Source organism: Cottoperca gobio, chromosome 22 (genome assembly GCF_900634415.1).
Source record: "Cottoperca gobio chromosome 22, fCotGob3.1, whole genome shotgun sequence".
Lineage (NCBI taxonomy): Eukaryota > Metazoa > Chordata > Actinopteri > Perciformes > Bovichtidae > Cottoperca > Cottoperca gobio.
This window is the reverse complement of record NC_041376.1, coordinates 3,620,560-3,646,072: the sequence shown is the minus strand read 5'-3', so window position 1 is coordinate 3,646,072 and position 25,513 is coordinate 3,620,560. Positions and strand designations below refer to the sequence as shown.

The window sequence follows — 25,513 nt, the reverse complement described above, 5'->3', positions numbered from 1 at the left end:
TTTTAAATATATAGTTTTATATATATTTATTAATCTTTTGATAAACTGCGGTGTTTCCTCTGACTCCGCCCACAATGGTGACGTCATTTCGTAAACAAACCCGTCACGTTTTCAGATGAAACCGGAAGTGGCGGACTCATCGTTCGCTCATCAAAACAAAAACATCTCTTGTGTCAGCTTGTTGTCGGCTCCTCTGAACGTTTTATTAATATGACAGCGATATCGCGAATACTATAACAGTCAGATGATCAGCATGGAGAAGTAGAAAGCACTGAGTCAAGCGGCTACTACGTTCTAGCTTTAATAGGTTAGCGTTAGCTTAGCTGGTTAGCTCAGCTAGCTTCTTGCTCTCCCTCTCCATGGCGTCCTCCGCGGGGCTCCCTCCGCTCGGCCCGGACCGTGCTGTCTCATCCACCGGCCTTCACTCCGGTGGCAAGCCGCCTCTCCGCTCCCATCACCCCCATCCGGCTCACTCCACCCCGGGCTGTGTAATGATGGTCGAGTCAGTGGACGACGCGGAGGGTCTTTACGTGGCGGTGGAGCGGTGCCCCCTGTGCAGCACGTCCCGCCGCAGGCTGACCTGTGCCCGGTGCGTCCAGGCCGGGGACTTCGTGTACTTTGATGGAAGGAACACTGAAAGGTAAAGTTATGTAATCTTTTAGATGTCAGTCTGCGCTCCACTGTCTCTGTGCCAATGCCAAACTCCATAGCCAGATTTGGATTTTTTTCAGTGGCCTTAATTATTCCGCAAACTCTCACAACTCCTCTGGTTATACAAGTTGTTGGTTTAAAAAGATGAATCTGCTTTACACTTCGGCATTACTATCAGTATTCAAAGCAACATTCATCACAACAAATCTTGTAATGTTTTGTATTTATTCACATAGCTTGCAACCGAATAAGTGCAGTTGCTCCGGCGGAAGGTAGAAGCGGGAATGACAGGTGTAGCAGTAATAAAGGTCGGCATTTTGTTGAAATAACTGCTGATACATGTAAAACATGCATGCCGAATTGAAAAGTTAACAATTTACATGAAAAATACAGTTATTCTTCAGATATAAAGTTGTCAATTTATGTTTTTATACACGAGGTTCTCTTTGTAACCTCAGATTCAGTTTAATCTTGAACATTTTGTACATAAAACTCGTAAAGTCTTAACAATATCACAATTCATTATAAGCAGTTGTGTCTAGTTAGCAATAGGAGCTAACACTCCTCAGTTGTAACAGTAGCTGTTACAACACTTTTAGCCCTTTGTGATGTTGTGTGTCCAGGATGTTGCTGGTTTCCATCGGGTTTATTAGACTCTCTTGTCTTTTCACTGCTGAATCTGTGTGTATTCTGGTGTTATTCTTGCTAAGTTAGCTGTCCCGCTACAGATATCCACACTGTGGAAACCCAAAATAGCTTTGTCCTCAAAGCCTTCATGTCAGAGGTCAGTTTCCCAAACTAGGCTTCAGGGACCAGCAGGGGACTCTGCGATGCTTCCAGGGGACCACAACAATATAAAGAATTTAGCAACTCTGTAACGTTTTTTTTAATGGTTATGTTAATATTTTAATATGTTGTGTTGCTGTTTGTATTTTGTGTACAGATTCATTGAAAAGTTGGAGCGACTGAAGAAGCTGAAAGAAGAAAAGGAGCAGCTGCAACAGAGGTAAACATATAATCATTGACAGCGAAAGTAAGTGTCCAGATGACTTTGCTTTAATAATAAACGCATGATGATATCGGGAACTGATATTAATCTTGTCACCTATAAAACTACATAGATTCCTTTTTTCAAACAATATATTGTGCAACCCTTGTCCCAAACAAATCTAAAAAGCTCTGATGTTTCCCTCATAGAGCCATCCAGGACATGGACAAGAAGCTGCAGGCTGATGAAATGGTGCGTTAAATCATCTTATTCCTGTGATCCACAAAAAGGATTTATCTGATTTGAATTCCTTGTAATTTCCAGTTGTCCTTTATTTCAATTTCAGAAAATACAGAAAAGAAATTCAACTTACATTTGAGATGTTTGTATTTCGTAAAGGAAATGATGATGATGAAGTAGTTTTGTGGTGATTTCTTAGTAAGAACTGTTTGATGAATGAACTGACGAGCTGCTGCTTCCTCTCAGAAGTGGAAGATCATGTCGTGTAAGATGAAGATCGAGCAGCTGAAGGAGGCAGTCGCCGGGGGCAACGAGGAGGTGAAGAGCGGTGAGTCTTCAGAGTTTGAAGAATCTGGAACTGTCATTCATGTCAATCCAAAGACGGGTTTAGAGTTTATCTTTTGTCGCTGCGCATTTTCTATGTCGGGAGAGATTCCCTTCTCACTGCATTGTAGCTGGCAGCGAGTTATGTGCTTTTACTTTAAGTAAGTGTTTTCTGTGCTGCAAGTCTTTAGCAGCAATTTCGTTAAATTCTCTCCCCCAGAACAGCTCAAGTACTTAACCCCGACTTCTTCTTCTTCTGTCTGCGCTGTCCAATTTTTCTACAGTGGTGTTTCACTGTAACCACCCTTTAGGGAAGAAGAGCACGTGTTTAGAACGAGTCATCGTGGCTGAGCAGAAACATGTTCGAGTCCAGTCTTCTAATATCTTGGATTGTCAAAAACCAGAATCTGACAGACTGGAGGAGCTGCAACAAGAACACATTTGAGTTTTTTGCTGAATAAGTAACTGAAAAGAGGAATTAAGTTGTAGTGGGTGAGGATACACAGTGATGTTACAGGTTCATTAATCTCCTTCCTTTTCTCCTCCTCCTCCTCCTCTCTCTCTCTCTCCTCGTCCTCCTCCTGCAGATAAGGAGCTCCTCCTGCGCTCTCAGGAGGAGAGCCAGCGGCTGCAGCGCCGGGCCGGACGTCACCAGGAGAAACGTGATAAGATCGAGCGTCACAACCGCCGTCTGGGGGATCAGCTGGAGAGACGCAGCAAGGATCTGCATAGCCGTCTGGGACAGCTGGCGGCTCTGAGACGAGAACACATCCTGGAGCTGACCACTCACATCTTCCCCACACAGGAGGAGAAGCAGGGCAGCAGGTGAGATCTCACACACCTGACGCTGCTGCAGCACTGAGTGTGTGTGTAAAGTGGCGTTACTGCAGACAAAGTTGAGGGAAAGATACAATTAGATTACATTCACTATTTAAACACTTTTAACCTCTCCTGTCCCTGCGCGTGTCGCCCAGAGACCCTGCAGACGTCGTGGCGGAGTGCGACCCTGCGTTGACCTCCAGCACAGTCAGCGAGCTGGCCGAGGCTCGGAGGACGACCTACCTGTCGGGACGCTGGATCTGGGACGACCAGAATGGGGAGACCAGCATCAGCATCACGGGACCTCCCGTCACCCTGCCCAGCAACGGAGACTGCTCTGCCTACTACAGCTGGGTGGAGGAGAAGAGCACCAATCAGGGCCCAGGTGAGGAGTGAGCGTTAGATAATGCCTCATTTGCACGTTCTAACATACGATTTCAGAAAACTTATTAATAAAACTAAACAATAATTGTCTTAATGTTATCAACTGGGGAAGTTTCATGGTGAATTATATTATCGGTTGTTTTAAAAAAAATGATAATAATCCCAAATCTCTTGTTTAAGCTTCTCAAATGACCTTTGACCTCCTGTGTCTGCAGAGTTGGACCACATTAACCCGGCCCACACCATCAGCGCGGCTCTTTGCTACGCCACACAATTTGTCACCATCCTGTCTCACATCCTGGACGTCAACCTGCCCAAGAAGCTCTGCAACAGGTGAGACAGGAAACACCTGCTGCTGCTGCTTTCACTTACACAGCGTCAGGAAAATCTGCTTCTTACATGCGTCTGATTTATTGTTTGTAAACCTGTTTGTTCCTCAGTGAGTTCTGTGGCGAGAATCTGAGCAGATACCGCTTCACCAGAGCTCTGAGCAAACTCAACACCAACATCCTCCACCTCTGCTTCTCACAGGTCAGACACTCTGAGACGCTTTTTTACTTTTTACACTTTTAACTTCAACTGTGACTTGTGCGGAACCCGTGCAAACTGTGCCCGTTCGGGACCGGCCGATTGCTTGGCCTCAAGTATTTCTGCTCGTAGCTTCACACTCCGATTCCTTATTGAGCTTTACCCAGCATGCCGTTCAGCGGTGTAACAGTTAATATTGATAACTACTAATAAATATGTCTATGCTCGCACCCCACCCTGCACTTCTTGAGTTCTTAGCAATTCAACAGTTTCTTCTTCTGTGTGTTTTTAGCATGTAGACAGCGAGAAGCTCCACCCTCATCACACACTGAGGAACATCATGTTTCTGGTTTCCCCCGACAACGACAATCTGGGCAGGTGAGATTCTCCTGTCTGTTTTTAAAGTCTTAAAATACGTTCAGAAATCTAAAATGAATAAAAGTTTGAAGTTTGGTTTGTCAGAATCCACTCACCTGTTTAGTGTGAAGTTCTGATTTTATAAACTGTTAGAATCAAAATGAAACTGTTTTTGTCTGACGGCTCTCTGTCGTCCTGTTCTTGTCCAGGACGGGTCCATTTGAAGTGAGCGCGGACCTGGAGGAGTCAATGGAGTTTGTGGAGCCGGAGGCTGCGGGGCCGGCGGAGGAGAGCGGAGACGAGGCGGTGACTGACGAGGAGACCGATCTGGGGACGGACTGGGAGACGGTGCCTAGTCCTCGATTCTGTGACATCCCATCACAGGTAGAAACACGAGGAACATCTGTCAGTCCGCCCTGTAGGATTAAACCACGTTCAGGGTGACGCATGGCGCCCGGTTCAATATGTCAAATGTCACACGAGCTTTTCACACCAGAAGCACATTTCTCTGCTTCGGTGAACAAGCGATTCTGCTCCGCTGCTGTTTTCTGTAGAGCTAATCTCGATCACGAGTCAGTAAAAAGGTCACGCAATAACAATGTAAAGCTTTTGTGTGTGTCTGGATAACAACCATGTATGTCCACTTCTGGAGCGACTCTAGTAATGATGACAGTGTTATGGAGTCATAACCCGATGTTTCAGATGGCACTTTCAAAATATACTTAGCAGGTGATGAACCATCTGTTGATGAGTGAAAACAAAGAGAAGCCTTCAGGAGAGTTCTTTGCTCTTCTTTCAATGAAAAAACGTTCTATTGTAGCATCTACGCTCACCTCTTCAGGAGCCGCCATTGTTGTTGTGAACACACGGTCGACTATAAATCAACTATATAACATTTATTTTTCCTCTTCCTCCAGTCCATGGATCTTTCCCAGAGTGCACTGCAGGTGTCCCAGCCCTCTGTTAACACAGGAGGGATGATCTCGTCTGCTGCTGCCTCCGTCACCTCCTGGTTCAGAGCTTACACTGGCCAGCGCTGACCGGACCAGAACCACGGATCTGGTTCAGATCTGGACACCTGGAGGTCTCAGACCTTGGACTGGACTGGGGTCAGAGGTCAGGCTGGCAAGTCAGAGGTCAACAGGTCGATGAGATTTTAATCTGTACTTAGTCACATTATGAAGATAAGGAATCTTCATGATTCTTTATGGGAGCGATCACAAGTCACATGTGTTCTATGTAATTCTGCACACCAGCATCTTTTTTATTTTAAAACTGACAAAAGAATCAAAAACATCCGATCAGATTCAAACACCTGAAACACTAAAGAAACGTGTGATCGTCTTCTCACGAAGCTTCCTCAAGTTATATTAGGATTATTTAAGTAATAAAAATGTATGTTTTATAAGCTACAAATCACACACTGCAATATTTAATTGTGACATTTATTTAAAATGACTTAAATTCTTTAAGCTCCCTTATAATCAGTATATAAACGTGTAATAAATGGATCATAATCACTTTAATGTCGCTGTAAACAGATTCAAGCCTCTATTATATTTTTTATGTCTTTAGGTTCTTGCAACAAATATACTTCAAGTTCCGAATGTGTACAGAACTCTTACTTCATAGTTTATTTTAACTACCATAACAAAACAAAGGCAGGAGTCCCTCTCATCTCATTGCAGCTCTGATCAGGAGCAGCTTCATTATAGTGTTAGAAACCATTTATAACATGTTGGTTTACTGATTATACATTTTAAATGGAGCGTTAAAGTAAAGTGTTTACTTTTTAATATCCTGTCGACCTGCCAGCCTGTCTGTCTGCTCACAAAGGGAAAGATTCTGCTTTTTTGTTTGTTTTTATTCCACCGTGTGATGACAGGAGCTGCCAAACTGAACTCCTGAACGCTGCCATGGTAACAGCAGTGCTAACAAACAAACAATGGTTACCACGGTGATCCCTGTTTACACTGGACAACAAAACAGAAACCGGACTGAATCTGGTTTTCAGTCCATTTTTAAAAGAAATTAAAATTTCTTGTTTTTCTTTTTGGAGCATCACGGAGATCTAAAAGTGTCGACTGACGCCGCCAGGAGACAATAAATGAATGTAAACGTCAGATTATGGGATGTGTTCTGTGTGACGAGTAACTAGAGAAGCTGGTACGTCCGAGGTGCAGATGAAACGCATCAGTGGAGTTTAATGTTTCTCTGAAGCAGCATCGGATGAAGTGAAACGTTGAGACGAGAACTTGTTGTTTTTTCCTGCTCAAGGAACAAAGTGTGTTTTAAAGTTTCTTTGTGTTGAAAAGTTTTTAAATAAAATGCTGTTTTCTGGTTTTGGACGCTGACGCTTCTCAAGTCAAAGCTTTCCTCTACATGAGATAAAAACTGTTTTACTAAATATTTTATTTTACAACCCTCGTGCCTCACGAGGGACATTTTTTGCTTTTTTATTTTTTTGGCTGTGTGGCTTTTTACTTTATTTTGGAAGTTTAACCTATATATAAATAAAGCCTTAAGGGCAAAAATGTCCCTTTTGAAACCCTTTAAAACCACAATTTCTGGTCCCATCGCCAAAACGGCATAAAACCACATCAGAATCCTTCAAAGTGTTAGTTTTTAACATTTTCCACCAGATTGATCCATTTTCTCATGTTTGCCCTGCAGGTATATACATGCTTTCTTTTTCCTGGTTTCCTGCACAAAACAATAAATATGCATCAAAATCAATGTTGTTGCTAATCATTGATTTATCCCAGAACTTCCCCAAACATTTAGTAACGGAAACAAATTAAAACTTTGGTTTTTTTCCTCAAACGGTGACAAACCATCTTGACAATGAATGAAAATGTGGTTATGATCAGGACTAAAGTTGGTTAAACAGATTTAAATAATGTTTGTCATTTCTTTTTAATTAATCAGAGTATATTTATAAAGCCCTTTTCATACACAAAAGAAGTAACTCAAAAAAACCCAATACCAATTGTTAGAGAAGCAGCAGAAGTACAAGAACAGATGTTTTAATAATTAACTTCAAAAACTACAATACTGTTCAGGCTACAAGGAAAAACTAAAAAAAGGTTTTGATACTATATATAGAAATCTAACTATAAAGTGTATGGGGACAGAAAATAGTCACAAAGAGTAAATAAGGAAATTAAATATAGAATTTAATTTTAAAAAGTTCTTGAATGCAATCGTGTGCAGACGGCAGTGTTGATAAACAAATGTGTATTAATATCCAAACAGCAAGAAACACGGAGCTGTGGTTCAGATTAAAATTATGTTGATCTTTTACAGACACAATAGCCATGCACGTGAGTGTGCACGTGAGAGTTTAGTCTCTGAGCTTCGAGGTCTTTGAGCTGCAGATTAGCGTGTTAGCTATGTTTGGTATGCAGCGCTGCAGAGAAACTGACCCCACTGAAGAAACTAAAACCTGCAAAAGTGAGAGTGAAGAAGACGAAACAGGAAGAGACTCGCGTGTTTTACAGATGGAGAAACGATTTCGATATGTAAGAGTTAGTTTGGTTTCATTTAATCTCCAGATGAAACTATCGGTGACGACGTTTACATCCACAACATATTTAGCTTTTGTCCTTTTTCCAAAAAAGACGGTATTCCTACTGAGCTGTTCACATGGCAAATTAAAATAAACGTTTCAACAAATGTTCCTATTTACATGCACCCGTGCATGCTCTGATTAACCCCCCATGACCTACGTCCTTTAAATAACATAAACTAGAACAAAGCACCCTTTAAGCGCCACAACCTTCATTGAGAACTGAGACTTGTACTCCAGCCCTCTCCACTGCCTTCACCCCAAGCCTCGTCTTATCCCCCTTGACCTACTGAAAGTCCAAAGAAGCACACACACACACACAACGCTCACATTATAGTGCAGTAGTAGATAAGTATATGAATATTAAATAAGTATTAAAAGGTCCTTTGAACTTTGCCAGAGACATTTTTAGAAGCATTAGACACCCACTCATTATATTACATTTGTGTAGTTATTTACACTTCATGTGAAATTATTCACATTTATTGTTTTCCTTTTTTTTGTAGATTCCTTCGTGGTTATACATATATACTGTAACAGATTGTTTTTACTGTGAGCTATGAGTACTTTTACTGAAGTAAAGGATCTGAATCCTCCTTCACAGGTCATTGTTAAAGTTGGACACAGCAGTTTGAGCAGTGTTTGTTTTAGATGTCTCACTCGGACCCAAATTATTTAACTCACCAACTTCACCTCCTACAACCACAAGTGTAATTATGTTGATGAAGCTTAACTGAAATATCAACAGGCTGAAAATTAGGAGAAACTAAACAAAACCTAAATAAAAAATGTAGCAAATGAATCTCAATTTGCTTAAGTCCACTAACTGGCTTTGTTCTAATGATCCGGGAAGACGGATAAAGAATAAACCTTCATGCTCTCCATGGAAAATTAAGATTTATATAAAATGTAGTTTCATTTTGAAATGTTCTGGTTGTATGATTAAAGGAATAAAAAAAGATTCTGAGAGTCGACTCATTCATCCATGCTAAAGGTTTTCACCAAGATTAGTGTGTGTGTATGTGTGTGTGTGTGTGTGTGTGTGTGTGTGTGTGTGTGTGTGTGTGTGTGTGTGTGTGTATATAAGCTGTTGGATTGTTGTTCAGAAGCAGGATTTGGTTTCAGGATGAAGTTGGCTGGTCTGTTTCTGTTTCTGCTGCTGTTCTGTGTGTCTCCAGCCGTCGCTTCTTTCCCCCAAGAGGACGATATCAAGACGGGGGTGGAGGATGTCAGGACGTGTGCCGATGTCCCGCTGGAGATCCACGAACTTTGGGACGAGCTGCGGGGTTTGAAGGAGCTGGTCCTGAGCCTGAAAGCAGTGGAGGTGTTGCAGCGTCAGGCCCTGCGGAGCATGGAGAGCCGGCTGAGAGACGGGGAGGTGGAGGCTGAGGAACAGAGACACAGCCTGGACGGACTGGAGGAGACGGCGGTGCAGCAGAGGGACGAGCTGAGGAGGACGCAGGCGAGGACAGAAGCTGACAGGAAGCTACTGATGGAGCTGAACTCAGATCTGAGGAGGAAGGTGGGGGAGATGGAGGAGCAGAGTGAAGGTAGATGTTTATATGATATTTAAAAAATATATAAACAAAATGTACTTTAATTACATAAAACAACTATTATTCTTTATTCTAAGTCTTTGAGATCACCTAAAATGTTCACCATCTTAGTTTGGAAGGTATGTGTCGCTGCTTGTTTGTGTCACTTCGTTGTGTTTTGATCTTTTAGTTCGAGCCATCGAGTTTGCATCGCTTCAGTTCAGACTGAACACCAGCGAGAGCTCAGTGGACGACCTGAAGAAGAAGAATTCAGGTGAGACAACTGGAATTTAAAGTGCTGTACTGACGCTTCAAATATTTACAGTTCACACACATCAACTATATTCAATGCTTCAAGTGACAGTTCAACTGCGTTCAGTTCTTACACATTCACCAACATGTAGCTCCTTACATCTCTTACTCTTTAGCTGACAGTTCAGCTGCTTTCATCTCTTACACAGTTCAGCTTTCAGCGCTTTATTTTGTAACCAAAACGTCACTCCAAGTCTAACTTTAAGTCACAGTTTTGCCTACCATTCTCAAACCCAAACTCAAACTAATTTATGAACTTTATATGTAAAAATTCATATTGTTTTTTAGTTTTTGTTTGAAGCAAAACTTATTCCATACAGCAGTTTATCTCATGCAGATTTATTAACACCAGTATTGCCATGGTAACCTGCTGCCGGTGTCTCCACAGCTCTGGCAGGTGAGCTGCCGTTCCTGCAGACGAGACTGAGGGCGAGTGAGAGCACGGTGGAGCAGCTGAGGAGGAAGAACACAGGTCATCATCATCATCTAACATTGTTATCAGACTGTGTGACCGGATTTAATTAAGAGAGAGCGTGTGTGTGTGTGTGTGTGTGCAGCTTGTTCTTGTAATACTCATTTTGGCCACAAGAGGATGAAGTGCACCACTACCCCAAGCTTCTTTATATATAGAATATAGTACAAATAAAGGGACATGATGACAGAAGACGTTTACATTCAACAACACAGATGCAACTTCTGTCCATTGATAGATTCAGTTTTAGTAAATCTGACAACGATTTAAAGATTTCAAAAGTTCCTCCCTGTTTTAGTCACAGGGAGGAAACGTTAGAAGTAACGTCTAGTTTGTGTGTTCGTGGTGTTTTCAGAGCTGGCAGCCAGACTGTGTAACACTGAGAGTCTGATGAATGAGCTGATGAGGCAGACCTCAGGTCAGATTAAGTTCTCTTTTTTCTCTCCTGCTGCAGAAACTCTTTACTTAAACCTCCTTATTAATCATTTATAATAAGTATATATACAAACATGTATTAACTTGACTATAATGCTGCTGTGAGTAGATCTGATGTGTCTTCAAAGGAGAAGTTATAACTTTTTTATCTACAGCTACATTACAGTCTGTTATAAACCTGTTTATATTACTGTTGGAGACTGACCTGTCGTGTGTACATGTAGGAAACGCAGTCCCTGCTTGTGGAGCTCAAATCTAATTTTAAAGAAACGTTTTGGATTTAACTGCTGAACTAAATGAAAAGTCATAAAAATGTCTCAAATGTAAAATACTTTTAACACTTTTATTTCCCAGCCTTCCTGTCTTCCAACAGTTCACATGAGACTGAAACGCCTGAGCTGGAGGAGCTGAAAACAAACACACAAGGTGACCCAGCTGATCGATCAATAATCAATAATCATTAGTGTAGCTGTCGGTATGAGGTCGTCAGGGTTGGGAGGTTTTTACTTTAACAATGTATTCTGATACAATTACTAATTCCCTGTTAGATGTATTAGATCAGGGGTGTCAAACATGCGGCCCGGGGGCCAAAACCGGCCCGCCAGAGGGTCCAATCCGGCCCGCGGGATGACTTTGCAAAGTGTAAAGATTATTTGTTTTGATCATACAGTAAAATACTGTTCCAGATACCTGTGACAACATTTGTTGTGCCTTTGTAGACACACTGTGATCTGTAAGTTGTAACACACATGTGTAAATGATAATCTAACACTATTGTTGAAATTGACACTTTTTTTCTTAAGAAATTTCAGGTTGTAAAAAGATAGTTCATTAAATTTGAACATTTTCAGAATGTACTTTCTTGCACTAAAACAAAGGGAAACATTTGGAGTTGTTGTTATTTACAGGTTTGCTGTGATGTTACTGGTCCGGCCCACTTGAGATCACATTGTGCTGCATGTGGCCCCTGAACATGAGTTTGACACTCACATCTATAATTAGATGTTGAGTCCATGGATGATGGAAACTTACTGTACTGTGATGTTTCTGCTTTAAATACAGAATAATGAACGGCAACTATTTTGGTAATTAATTGTGTGTGTCTGTGTTTGCGTTGTTTCAGCTCTGCAGAGTCGACTGAACTTGCTGGAGGAAAAACTGAAATCATCTGCTGAGAGAGGCGAGCTCAGCTTCATACGAGGTCATTTTCTTTTTAATTAATTCTCGCATTTACTAAATTATTTATTCATCCATTCATTCGTTTATTCAGATCAGGTATCGGAGATCAGCAGCAGACTGAACTCCAGCCAGCGTCACCTGGATGAGCTGAAGGGAATCTCTTCAGGTGGGTCACATGACACATGAGACATATGATCAGTCAGTAAAGTAGATTATTATTCTGTTTTAATCATTTCTAATCAAACAGGTGGACTGCGGTCTGTAGAGAGACAACTGGAGGAGCTGAAGACACAAAATACAGGTGAGAAACACCTGGACATAATCATCCACACAATAATACTTGCAATACTTCTCATATGTCTTTTTATGAAACATGCAAATGGCTGTTTGTTTCAACGTTTTTGAAAGAGATACATCTGGTTCAAAATCCTTCAGGTTAGTGATGTCACTTCCTGTGCCTTCTCTATTCTTTTCAGTTCAGGCTGATAGAGTGAAAGAGCTGCAGGTCAGACTGAACTCTGCTGAGAGTCAAGTACAGCAGCTGCAGACTGACAGGACAGGTAACTGATAATGAGTGAAATATACACTGAGGTGCACAGATTAATTCACACACAGTTTTACTGCAGTTTATTTTTGTTCATGTGCATGTTTCAGATCAAACCTCAAAACTGATGAATCTGCAGAGGAAACTGAACATGACTGAGGGTCTGCTTGACAAAATGAATGCAGGTACATCCTGCATCTGTCCATCCATCAGTCAGTTAATCATTCCAGAAGTGATGAGTTGATTGTGGTTCTGGTTGTTTGGACAGAGAGAAATCACGCAAAAGCAGAACTGCTGACTCACTTTTACAGTTTTCTTTTTAGAATTGGAGGTCAGAATGAGTGTCAGTGAGAAACAGTTGGAAGATCTAAAGACAGAAAACACAGGTAACAGACTGAAGGTTTAAAACTAACTGTAGATGATATCTGAATAAACTGACACAAAGTGGGACATTTTACCTAAATCTGTCTTCAAACTGAAACTGTGGAGGATCCAGTAAACTTCCCTGAGGAACTCCTTTATCATCCTGATGGTTCTTGTAGGAACCTTTATGACTTTTTAATTGGTGTGGATTATATGCTTCTCACATGTGTATCTACAGTATTTCCATATAACTCCTCCAGGGCTCTCTGTGAAACAAATAAAAGTCCAAAAAGTCACAAGTTGTTTGTTTCTGATGTATTTTGTGTTTTCAGTTCAGTCTGGTCAACTTTCCTTGATGGAGTCCAGACTGACAGACAGCTATAACAAAACTACTGGTGCAGTTGTATTTACTTTGTCATTTTCATCAACACAAGTAGTAATTCGTTATTAATGAATCCGATATTTACTTATTTATTTTTGGTCTTTAGAGTTGGAGGTCAGACTGAGTGTCAGTGAGAAACAGCTGAAAGATCTGAAGACAGAAAACACAGGTAAAAACCTTAAACATATATCTTCAGACGGAAACTGGGAAGGATCCAACACGGTTCCCTGAGGAACTCCTTTATAAATATGAATGAACACTGATGGTTGTTCTTTACAGAACCTGCCAGTCCTCTGTGCTGATTAATAAACAACTGTAATTGAGTTTTTAAATAATAATTACATTATTGGTATAAATTATAAATCAGATTATTGTAACTTTTTTATAGTAGATATTTGTCTTTTTCTGATTTTTGTGTTTTCAGTTCAGTCTGGTCAACTTTCCTTGATGGAGTCCAGACTTACAGACAGTTACAACAACACTACAGGTAGAGTTATATTCATATTAACATTTTTACGTACACTTATCTTTCTGTAAGTAAATGACAACTGACTGTTAATCAGCTCTAAAGGCCAGACTGAGATCCACTGAGACACAGCTGGGGCAGCTAGAGAATCACACTGCAGGTTAAATCATCAACTCTTCAATATTACTTTTTATTAATCATATTAATAAACCATTAAATGAAACATGAATTCTTTCCTGTTCAGCTCTGGAGGTCAGACAGCTGGAAGATCTGAAAACACAAAACACAGGTAACACTCTGAAGGTTTAAAACCATCTGTAGATTTATATCAATGTATTTTTATTATTATTATTTGTTATTATTATGTTTAGAAATATAATAACTATGAAATTCATACAAAGTGATGAAGAGTTTGGAGAAGAGTCATAGTGTTTAGCTAAAAAGAAAATACATGCAGGATCTTCAGACTCAAACGTTGGAGGATCCAACACAAGTCCCTGTGGAACTTCTTTATAATAATGAATGAACCTTGATGGTTCTTGTAGAAACCTCAAACGTTTGAGGGTTTCTTCATAATTATAAAACACTCTAGTTGGGTTTTACAATAGTAATTTCATTATTCAAATAATAACAATGCATATTATGCATATACTTATTGTAAAATGTCTTATTGTAGACATTTGTTTGTTTGGATTTTGTGTTTTTAGTTCAGTCTGTTCAACTTTCCTTGATGAATTCCTGGCTGACAGAAAGCCACAAAAACATTACAGGTAAAGTTAAATTTACGCTCATATTTCCAGTATTCATATTGGAATTGATCATGTATTATTTAGATGGACATACACATAGATAACAACTGTTTTGTTCAGCATCTCTGGAGGTCAGACTGAGATCCACTGAAACACAGCTGGAGCAGCAAGGGATTCACACCGCAGGTGACATCATCAAGTCTTCAATATTACTTTTAATTAATCATTAATTAAACAATAAAATGAAACATGAACCGTTTCCTGTTCAGCTCTGGAGGTCAGACTGAGTGTCAGGGAGAAACAGCTGGAAGATCTGAAAACTCAAAACACAGGTAACACTCTGAAGGTTTAAAACTATCTGTAGATTTATATCAGTGTATTTTTATTATTATTATATAAATATAATAACTATTAAATTCATACAAAGTGATAAAGAGTTTGGAGCAGATTTATAGTGTTTAGCTCAAAGAATAAACATGCAGAGAATCTTTAGACTCAAACGTTGGAGGATCCAACATGGTTCCTTGTGCAACTTCTTTATAAACATACATGTAAATAAACCTTGGTGGTTCTTATAGAAACCTCAAATATATAAGGGTAATCATAGTAAAACAACACTGTAATTGAGTTTTACAATAGTAATCTCACTGTTCAACTAATAATGCATCGTATACATATTATTATTGTAACATTTCTTATCATAGACATTTGTTTGTTCTGATTTTGTGTTTTTAGTTCAGTCTGTTCAACTTTCCTTGATGAATTCCAGGCTGACTGACAGCCACAATAACACTACAGGTAAAGTTAAATTCACTCTCATATTTCTACTGATCATTTAGGCATTTATCATGTCTTATTGCGATCGATCAGTAGACATATAAATAATAATAAGTAATAAATTGTATTTGTAAAGCGCCTTTCAAAGCTAAACGCAATCTCAAGGCGCTAAATAGATAACAGCTGTTTTGTTCAGCAGCTCTGGAAGTCAGACTGAGATCCACAGAGACACATCTGAAGCAGCTGGAGAATCATACTGCAGGTAACATAATACACTCTTAAACATTACTTTGTATTAATCATATTATTAAACAATTAAGTAAAAACATGAATTGTCTCCTGTTTAGTTCTGGAGGTCAGACTGGGTGTCAGTGAGAAACGGCTGGAAGATCTGGAGACAGAAAACACAGGTAACACTCTGAAGGTTTAAAACTAAGTGTAGATTAATAAATCAGTGACACAAAGAGGGGCAAATATTACTTTAGCTCAAACTGTGCATGTAGTGCCTTTTCAAACTGTGTAGGATCCAGTAAAGTTCCCTGAGGAACTCCTTTATCATCCTGATCCTGTTCATCAACAAAAAAAAGGTCATTTGGTTTAAATTGATCAGATATTTACTGTTTTCTCTTCAGAGTTGGAGGTCAGTGAGAAACAGCTGGAAGATCTGAAGACAGAAAACACAGGTAAAAACCTTAAACATATATCTTCAGACTGAAACTGTGGAGGATCCAACACGGTTCCCTGAGGAACTCCATAAACATGAATGAACCCTGATGGTTGTTGTAGAAACCTCATTAAATACATAAATAAATAACATCTGATTGTTAATCAGCTCTGAAGGTAAGACTGAGATCCACTGAGACACAGCTGCAGCACCTGGAGAATCAGACTGCAGGTAACATAAACTCTTCAATATTACTTTTTTATTTGTCATATTATTAAACCATTACATTAAACAGGGATTGTTTCCTGTTTAGTTCTGGAGGCCAGACTGGGTGTCAGTGAGAAACAGCTGGAAGATCTGAAGACAGAAAACACAGGTAACGCTGAGGTTTTCAAACTTTCTAGATAAATAAAAATGTATAAATATTATCTAAAAAAAACACACAAAGTGGAAACTATTCATTTATTTTAGCTCAAACAGTACATATAATGCCTCTTCAAATTGAAACTGTGTCGGATCCACTAAGGTTTGTTTTTGTTTTCAGTTCAGTCTGTTAGGCTTTCCTTGATGGATTCCAGACTGACAGACAGCCATAACAATACTACAGGTACAGTTATATTTACTTTACTTTACTTTCATCAACACAAGTGCTAATTAATTATTAATGAATCAGATATTTACTGTTTTTGTCTTTAGAGTTAGCGGTCAGAATGAGTGTCAGTGAGAAACAGCTGGAAGGTCTGAAGACAGAAAACACAGGTAACACTCTGAAGGTTAAACTAATTGTAGGATTATATAAATGCATTATTTTATATACATATATTAACTATGACATTCTTGCAAAGTCATAGATAGATATAGTTTGGTGAAGAGTCAAAGTTTTTAGCTCAAAGAAAATGTAAAGAACCGTAAGAGTGAAACTTTGGAGGATCCAACATGGTTCCCTGAGGAACTCCTTTATAAACATGAATGAGCCCTGATGGTTCAGTCCTCTGTGCTGATTAATATACAACTGTAATTGAGTTTTTAATTAGTAATTACATTATTGGACTAATTACAAATCATATTATTGTAACTTTCTTTATAGTAGATATTATTTTGTTCTGATTTTTGTGTCTTCAGTTCAGTCTGGTCAACTTTCCTTGATGGAGTCCAGACTTACATACAGTTACAACAACACCACATGTAGAGTTATATTTATATTAACATTTTTATTTACACGTATCTGTCTGATCTGGACTTTACTGAAGAGTTTGAATGAAGACTCAGTAAATATATAAATAAATAACATCTGATTGTTAATCAGCTCTGAAGGCCAGACTGGGTGTCAGTGAGAAACAGCTGGAAGATCTGAAGACAGAAGACTCAGGTAATACTCTTAATGTTTAAATCTAACTGTAGATTAATAAATGTTATCTGAATAAAGTGGAAAATAATTCAATTTGGCTCAAAATGTACATGTAGTGCTTCTTCAAATAGAAACTGTGGAGGATCCAGTAAGGTTTCCTGAGGAACTCCTTCATCCTCCCTTTGGTTCTTTTAGGAACCTTTATGACGTTCTTTTATTGACAGAAGTTATACGCTTCAGATATTTACAAAACATGTGATTTTTAAATTATTTTTAAAAGGCGTTTATGTTGTGTGTTCTTATGAGTGTCACTGCCAATATTTCCATTTAATTCATCCAGGGATTGTTTTGAAACAAAGAAAAGTCACAAGTTGTTTGCTTCTGATTTATTTTGTGTGTTCAGTTCAGTCTGTTAGGCTTTCCTTGGTGGATTCTAGACTGACAGACAGCCACAACAACACTATAGGTATACTTATATTTGCTTTGTTGTGATCATCAACACAAGTGCTAATTAGTTATTATTGAATCAGATATTTACTGTTTTCTCTTTAGAGTTGGAGGTCAGACTGAGTGTCAGTGAGAAACAGCTGGAAGATCTGAAGACAGAAAACACAGGTAAAAACCGTAAACATATATCTTCAGACGGAAACTGGGAAGGATCCAACACGGATTCCCTGAGGAACTCCTTTATGAATATAAATTAACCCTGCTGGTTGTTTGTAGGAACCTCAAACATATGAGGGTTCTTCACATAACCTGCCAGTCCTCTGTGCTGATTAATAAACAACTGTAATTGAGTTTTTAAGTAGTAATTACATTATTCAACTAATTACAAATCATATTACTGCAAAAAGTTTTATAGTAGATATTTGTTTATTCTGATTTTTGTGTCTTCAGTTCAGTCTGGTCAACTTTCCTTTATGCAGTACAAAATTACAGACGGTCACAACAACACTACAGGTAGAGTTATATATATAATGACATTTTTATTCACACTTATCTTTCTGATCTGGTCTTTACTGAGTAGTTTAAACCCAGACTCATTAAATACATAAATAAATAACATCTGATTGTTAATCAGCTCTGAAGGTAAGACTGAGATCCACTGAGACACAGCTGCAGCACCTGGAGAATCAGACTGCAGGTAACATAAACTCTTCAATATTACTTTTTTATTTGTCATATTATTAAACCATTACATTAAACAGGGATTGTTTCCTGTTTAGTTCTGGAGGCCAGACTGGGTGTCAGTGAGAAACAGCTGGAAGATCTGAAGACAGAAAACACAGGTAACACTGAGGTTTTCAAACTTTCTAGATAAATAAAAATGTATAAATATTATCTAAAAAAAACACACAAAGTGGAAACTATTCATTTATTTTAGCTCAAACAGTACATATAATGCCTCTTCAAATTGAAACTGTGTCGGATCCACTAAGGTTTGTTTTTGTTTTCAGTTCAGTCTGTTAGGCTTTCCTTGATGGATTCCAGACTGACAGACAGCCATAACAATACTACAGGTACAGTTATATTTACTTTACTTTACTTTCATCAACACAAGTGCTAATTAATTATTAATGAATCAGATATTTACTGTTTTTGTCTTTAGAGTTAGCGGTCAGAATGAGTGTCAGTGAGAAACAGCTGGAAGGTCTGAAGACAGAAAACACAGGTAACACTCTGAAGGTTAAAACTAATTGTAGGATTATATAAATGCATTATTTTATATACATATATTAACTATGACATTATTGCAAAGTCATAGAGAGTTTGGTGAAGAGTCAAAGTTTTTAGCTCAAAGAAAATGTAAAGAACCTTAAGAGTGAAACTTTGGAGGATCCAACATGGTTCCCTGAGGAACTCCTTTATAAATATGAATGAGCCTCAAACATATCAATCTTCTTCATAGTAATAACCACGTTAATTGAGTTTTAAAATATTAAATACAGTATTTAACTAATACAAATGCACCTATATTATTGTAAAATGTCTTACTGTAGAATGTGTTTGTTCTGATTTTGTGTTTTCAGTTCAATCTGTTAAACTTTCCTTCATGAAGTCCAGGCTGACAGACAGCTTCAACAAGACTACAGGTAGTTATATGTACAGTCATCATTTAGTAACGTTACTGAAGAGTTTAAACTTAGAATCAGTAAAGGTACAAATAGATTTAAAAAACAGTTTTGTTCAGCAGCTCTGGAAGTCAAACTGATATCCACTGAGACACAGCTGGGACAGCTGGAGAATCACACTGCAGGTAACATCCTCAACTCTTCAATGTAAGTTTTTGTTTCATTAAATAATCTTCTCGCTTTGTTGTAACTATCCAACTTTGGAGCTTCTGATTGATCTGCTTAGTTATTATTGCCATTTTTTAGAATAAGTTAAGAATTTAAAGGTCGACTCCCTGATGCATTTTGATTGGCTGTTTGGTAGAAGGCAATCTTCAGTTTGAATACAAAAAAGCTAGGAACTCCAGAAACATGAGAGATTTTGGGATAGAACCAAAATATGGGCGCTGGTGAGTATCGATGACTGATGTTTTTAACACCCAACAAGGTGCCCAGCAAAATGTGACAGTTTGAGGATTTTAGGTTAAATCCTAAACTGACAGGTTGACAGTGTAGAGGAGTCATGTTAATCTCCACTACAGACATAAATCCTGTCTCAATGGGGCTTCGGGGAGAAATCGTGCAACAGAACTTTGCACTAATTGTGATCATGCTACCAGCCTGAATTCTTTTCCCCATCTCAGGTTTTTTTCAATGATTCAATTAGTGAAGGGAAACAAAAAACCTTATAACTTCAGACTGCTTTAATAAAAAATCAGAGGACCTCAATATACATCATGTAAATATATCTGCTGTTTGTTTATTCAGAGGTTTTATTCTTCATGTGACCTCCTGTATGTTCTCTGTTTCAGACAGACTGACAGCATCTGAGAGGGAGGCTGAAGGTAACATCATGTTTTTATTTCAATATTTCTGTGTATTTTTTGTTCTTAAAGTAAATAAAACACATCAGATTTGTTTCCTGCCAGTGCTGCAGGTCCGGCTGAGAGTCGGTGAGGTTGCAGTGAACGAGCTGAAAACGGAGAACGAAGGTAAACTCTCACTTATAAAGTCTTATTGACAGTAAAATTACATATAATAAATCTAAATATGAGATACTTTAAATGAAGAAAACAACAAAAGAACAAAATAAGCTGCAGTGATCTAGACTTTACTGAAGAGTTTGAATCCAGACTTAATATATAGATAAATAACATCTGATAGTTAATCAGTTCTGAAGGTCATTCATTAACACAAATGGTATTTTCTTAGTTATTAATGAATCAAATGTTGTTTTCTCTTTAGAGTTGGAGGTCAGAGTGAGTGTCAGTGAGAAACAGCTGAAAGATCTGAAGACAGAAAACACAGGTAACACTCTGTTTATATTTATGTTTTATTATATATAAATAAATGAACCATGAAATATATACAAAGTGATAAAGAGTTTGGAGCAGAGTCAAAGTTTTTAGCTAAAAAGATGAAGGGAATCATTTAGTATTTTCTTCAAATTGAAACTATGGAGGATCCAACTCGGTTCCCTGAGGAACTCCTTTATAAACATGAATGGACCCGGAACTGTTTTCTCTTCAGAGTTGGAGGTCAGACTGGTTGCGAGTGAGAAACTGCTGGAAGATCTGAAGACAGAAAACACAGGTAACACTCATTCACATCTAAAAACTAGCTTGATTAATCTGGCTGTGTTTAGAAACTGAATTTGAAACTAAAATTTGTATTAAAATTCAGTTAATCTGATGTTTGACCAACAGACAGACGTCAGCACTCAAAATATGTAAATCCCTTTCCTGTTATTTTTATCTAAACTCTGTTTTCCGATTATCAGTTTTGAGCTTCAGACTGAATGAAACTGATGATAGTCTGCAGCAGTTCATAAACACCAACTCAGGTTTGAACGCAACTTCTTCAATTAAATCTATTTGTTTTAACCACAAAATATAAAACAACAAGGGAAGATTTTGATATTAAATATTAAGTGTTTCTTCAGGATGTAAAACCTTTGACTCTCAATATAATCAAGATCTTATTATTTACTATAAATGATGACGTTGTTATGAAACGTGTTTTTATTGCATTAAAACATTGAAGTGAAACTTTTTCTTCCAGATGAGTTGAAGGTGGCGTTCTCAGCCGGACTGACTGATTCAGGATCAGTCGGACCGTTCGACCAGGAGACGACGCTGATCTTCTCCAAAACCATCACCAACATCGGCCAAGCCTACAACCAGACTGCAGGTAAACCACATCGGCTTAAAGACCTGAACCTTTTGTAATAAACAGGTATACATTCATATAGAAGAGTTTGAGTTATAAATTAAAAATAGTGTTTTGATCTGAATATCCTGTTTATTACATGAAACGGCATTAGAAATCAATAACTTTAAAAGTTTAGTCCTCAACTGATTACTAAACACTGATGTTTTGGAAATGATCAATCAGGATCTGTAGCTCTATGATCTCTAATTATTATTATATTTGTTATCAAACTGTATTTGTATAGCACCCTTCATACAGTTTGTACAGTTCAAAGTGCTTCACAGATGACTGACAACCCGAATAAAAGACACAAGTGTGACAAAACAACAAAAAATAGACATTAAAAATGATGAAAATGTAATAAAATAGATTTTAAGGCTATTTATTTACTATTTTACAACTTAAATACAGCAAAGTAAGTAATTTCTTTTAAAGAAATGTCTATTTCTTTTTGTTTTTATATAATTTTTAAAGGTCTTTAAAGGTTTGTCTGAAAAGATTGTTGCTACTTCATGGAGAAACTAGTTGGTATGTTCCAAACACTTTGCTGAACATGGCGAGATAAACAAAAGCATTAACAAAACTGCGTTAGCAACAAACGAAAGCTTTAGATAGAAATATAAGTATGGATACACAATCTAATGTGATGTTATCGTATCAGTATCTGTGTTTGGAACATACTGGAAACTTGTTTTTGGCGGAGTGCTCCTTTAAATCCTCGCTCTTCACCGTGTGTTAGCGTGCATCTTCTCTGCGTTGGTCAGGTGTGTTCACGGCTCCTGTCAGAGGACTTTACTTCTTCAGCTTCACGGCTGCAGATTACCTGGAAGGTTACATGGGTCTCTACCTGTACAGGAACAACCAGCCAATCATCTTCAACCTGGACCTTAACGACCATGGCGGCTACGCTTCCACGTCCAACGGCGTGGCTCTGCAGCTGGAAGAGGGCGACGCGGTCCGCCTCAGTCTGCCGGCCAGCTACCGGCTCTATGACGACTCCCGAAACTTCAGCGTCTTCTCCGGCTTCCTGCTTTTCCCCCTCTGACAGAGCACGAGTGAAACATCCTCTCAGCAAAAAACTATCCTTTTATGTATCAGACTGGAACTGAAAGACTGGACTTTGGTAGAGACTTCCTGTGGTTGGACTAACTTCTGAAGAAGATGGATTGTATTGATGTTAAAGTGTTTACATTAATGAAGCTAATAAAAAATGTACCTTCATAAAAACACAAACATCTAAATAAGTCTCAAATGTTTATTAAATCTTGACAAAAAACATGAAAACATTTCAAACTGAACCTGTTAGTTAGTGAGAAAGTCAGTGTTACAACAATCTGACCCCAAATTTAAACCCAACAAGCCCTAAAAGTGTTCCTCTAGTAACAATTATAAAAAACAGTTAACTTTGAATCCATGATTTTTAAAAACATGGTGGTCCGTGTGAAGTCTGGTGAAGAATATCGGTCAGTGCTCAGTACACTGAAATTGTAACATCAACAGAATAAATACAAACTAAAAATCTTACTTGAACTCACCGTGACGTTTCCAACAGGTTTAAGATTCAAGTGAACTCAGGAAAGAAAATTTACATCAAATGGTGACAAAACGTCTCATATTGCTGTTTGCTCCTTTAAAAGTCTCTACAGTCTAACCTCAACGTTTCTACAACAATAATCAAAAATCCAAAGGATGAGAATGAAAAAGGAAAAACATCCACGATTCAGTCGCAGAAACGTCTTTAAAAAACAACTTGATAAAAACTTCCATCGTTTCAGTTTCTAAAAAACTTTAAAATGATTCGACGTGCCGTTCCTTTAAGACCAGAGAGATTCTTGCTTAACAATAAAAAAAGGAATACATGTCCAGACGAATACATGTCCAGACGAAATCCAAATGGCTTCAGTTCCTTCATCTGTGAAGACGAGGAGGAGGAAGAACGGGGAAAAAGCTGATAAGAAGATGAAAGATTTGGACACAGAGGACCACACCGAAGAGCAGGAAGACTAGAATAGAAGGAAGGAAATGAAATAAGATGTAGGAAGAGGAAGACTAAGAAGAGCAGGAGGGAGATAGGGATGAGAAAGAAAGAAAAGATTGTGAGGAGGAAGAAGATGCAAAGAAAGGAGAAGAAGAGTTTGAGTGTTCAGTCTCCAGTGTTGTTGATCCTCCTGTGAACAGCCTGCAGCAGCAGCAGAGAGTACTCCTCTAGCAGAGCAGCCGTCTTCACCTCCCCGACTCCTCCTAACCCTCCCTCCACTCCCAGCGTGTTTGGTTCACCGAGCGGCAGACAGTCGAGCTCCGCCCTCATGGCCTGGAAGGCTTCTGATAGGACGACGGCCATCTGATGCTGGTCGGGCGTGGAGCCGTCGTGGGACGAGCCGCTCACCTGGAGGAGAGAGACAGGTGAGCATCAGACTGAAGAAGAACCTGTACAAGTACGGTTGTATGGAATAGTTTGAAGCTTCAGTCATAAAGTTGACATTTCTAAGCTATTTATTCCCTCAGCATAAACATACCAGAGATATTTTTGATTTAACAACCAAACTCTGTGCAATTGTTTGAGTATTTAAAACTCTATCACTAACGATATCCTCTGGAAGTGTCAGTCATATTGAATCATATGTACCTTAACCCTCTGCTTCATCCGTCCGTCTCACTGGGGAGGTGCACCTCACAGTTTCAAAACCTCTCGTCTATACTAACTGTATTCCGAGGAATCAGCTCCTCCTCAAGTCTCACTTTTCATCACTCGGTGGTAACACGGACTTGGATTTGTTTACCTGATAAGTCACTTCACAGACGGCCTTCCCTCAGGTGAGTTCACATTTGAACTTTTTACATGTAATTAATTTTATGAATGAACTGAATGAGTAACTAAAATATAATCTGCACATGACTCTCATACACAGCATTAAATGACAGACTCACCTTCCTGTACAGGTGTGTGGCTCTTTTGAAGCAGCTCTGCAGCTCATTGGTCATAGCTCTGCAGTTCTCCACACTGATTGGCTGGTCTGCAGACAGAAGCAGAAGGTAAAGGTTATAATAATAAGTATGAATAGAGACGTGTAAACAGTAAGTAAAAGTATATAATAGTAATGTATCAGCTCAAGAGTTCAACATGGATAGTGAGTGAAGAAGAAGAGGAAAAAGAACAGAAACGAAACAAGTGAAATGCTAAAAGAAGAAGAAGAAAAAGAAGAAGTGACGAATGACATGAAACACAGAGGAGTGAAGCGTCTCACCCGTCAGCACGGAGCGAGAGGAGGAGTGAAGGGATAAAGAGGAGGATGAAGCTGAGGGGTGGAGCAAGAGCCCCGTGCTCAGACATAGGATGAAGGGAGGAGGAGGAAGATGAGAATCCAAACCTGCGTCGTCTCTCTGCTCCACGCTACTGCTGCTGCCTGCAGGAGTCTGAGGCTCCTCCTCTTGCTGGGGGGGAGTCAGTGGGGAGACAGATACAGGAGGAGGCCGCAATGTGGAAGACAAGGAGGCGAGGGAGGGCTTGTCGGGGAGCGGCCTGCTGCCTCCGGGGACCCGAGCCTGGAGACTGCGGGGGGGAGGGGCCACCTCGTTACGATGGTTACCCAGAGACGAAGAGGAGGCAACGACGACGGGGACAACGGCGGCGTGGAGGGGCGTGGCCAGAGCTGCGTTGGAAGGGACCACGGCAACAAGAAGAGGTTGAGTGTCTTTGACCTGAGAAGACGGGGTTACCACTGCGGATGGTGTCAAAGGGGGGTCCTCGCCGGAATCGGGGATGTTGAGGCCGTCGCCAACAGAGATGGAGCGTGACATCTTGGCCATGGAGCTGGTGGTGGGGCTCATGTAGGAGCGAGACGTCACTGGCGTGGGGGTGGAGGCGGATGAAGTCTTCCTTGGGGTGGTGAAAGCAGACGGAGCTGCAGTCGAGGTGGCAGCTGTTTCCTGCTGGGGGGACCTGGGGGAGACGGGGCTAGACCTCTGAACGGGCGAGGGTATGGATGAGGGGCGTCTAGGGGAGGAAGGGAGGGTGGTGGGACGCTGCAGGGGGAGTAACCTCTGAAGGGGGAACTCACTAGATGGACAAGAGGTCGAGAGAGTGGAGTCACCTGAGGGAGGGAGGG

At 39.5% G+C, this 25,513-nt stretch overlaps 3 protein-coding genes and 2 long non-coding RNA genes across 5 annotated transcripts in view; 4 read left to right on the top strand and 1 right to left on the bottom strand.

Moving 5' to 3' along the window:
* The first annotated feature begins 114 nt into the window (after positions 1–114).
* atg14 (autophagy related 14) lies at positions 115–7,027 on the top strand. Its single transcript, XM_029461081.1, has 11 exons — positions 115–640; positions 1,595–1,657; positions 1,849–1,891; positions 2,126–2,207; positions 2,791–3,028; positions 3,178–3,407; positions 3,622–3,739; positions 3,847–3,937; positions 4,227–4,312; positions 4,501–4,675; positions 5,209–7,027. The coding sequence occupies exons 1-11, from the start codon at positions 360–362 to the stop codon at positions 5,329–5,331; spliced, it is 1,530 nt and encodes a 509-aa protein (XP_029316941.1). The 5' UTR covers positions 115–359; the 3' UTR covers positions 5,332–7,027.
* Positions 7,028–14,583: 7,556 nt separating this feature from the next.
* Positions 14,584–15,314, top strand: LOC115027603 (uncharacterized). Its single transcript, XR_003834388.1, has 3 exons — positions 14,584–14,628; positions 15,032–15,094; positions 15,273–15,314. It is a non-coding gene; the product is annotated as an uncharacterized LOC115027603 (long non-coding RNA).
* Positions 15,315–15,927: 613 nt separating this feature from the next.
* LOC115027602 (uncharacterized) lies at positions 15,928–16,469 on the top strand. The gene is made up of 4 exons (XR_003834387.1): positions 15,928–15,968; positions 16,051–16,113; positions 16,282–16,344; positions 16,434–16,469. It is a non-coding gene; the product is annotated as an uncharacterized LOC115027602 (long non-coding RNA).
* Positions 16,470–20,437: 3,968 nt separating this feature from the next.
* On the top strand, positions 20,438–22,452 carry LOC115027691 (complement C1q tumor necrosis factor-related protein 3-like; the record flags this gene model as incomplete). The annotated part of the gene is made up of 5 exons (XM_029461167.1): positions 20,438–20,504; positions 20,727–20,789; positions 20,977–21,039; positions 21,258–21,386; positions 22,172–22,452. Coding segments are annotated over 5 exons (603 nt in total), but the record flags the coding sequence as incomplete, so codon positions are not given.
* Positions 22,453–22,648: 196 nt separating this feature from the next.
* mapkbp1 (mitogen-activated protein kinase binding protein 1) overlaps positions 22,649–25,513 on the bottom strand; it is a 33,218-nt gene continuing 30,353 nt past the window's right edge. Inside the window, 3 exon segments of the mRNA XM_029461166.1 lie at positions 22,649–23,793; positions 24,336–24,421; positions 24,776–25,498. Of these exon segments, the coding sequence (XP_029317026.1) occupies positions 23,551–23,793; positions 24,336–24,421; positions 24,776–25,498 (1,052 nt within the window). The 3' untranslated portion in view covers positions 22,649–23,550.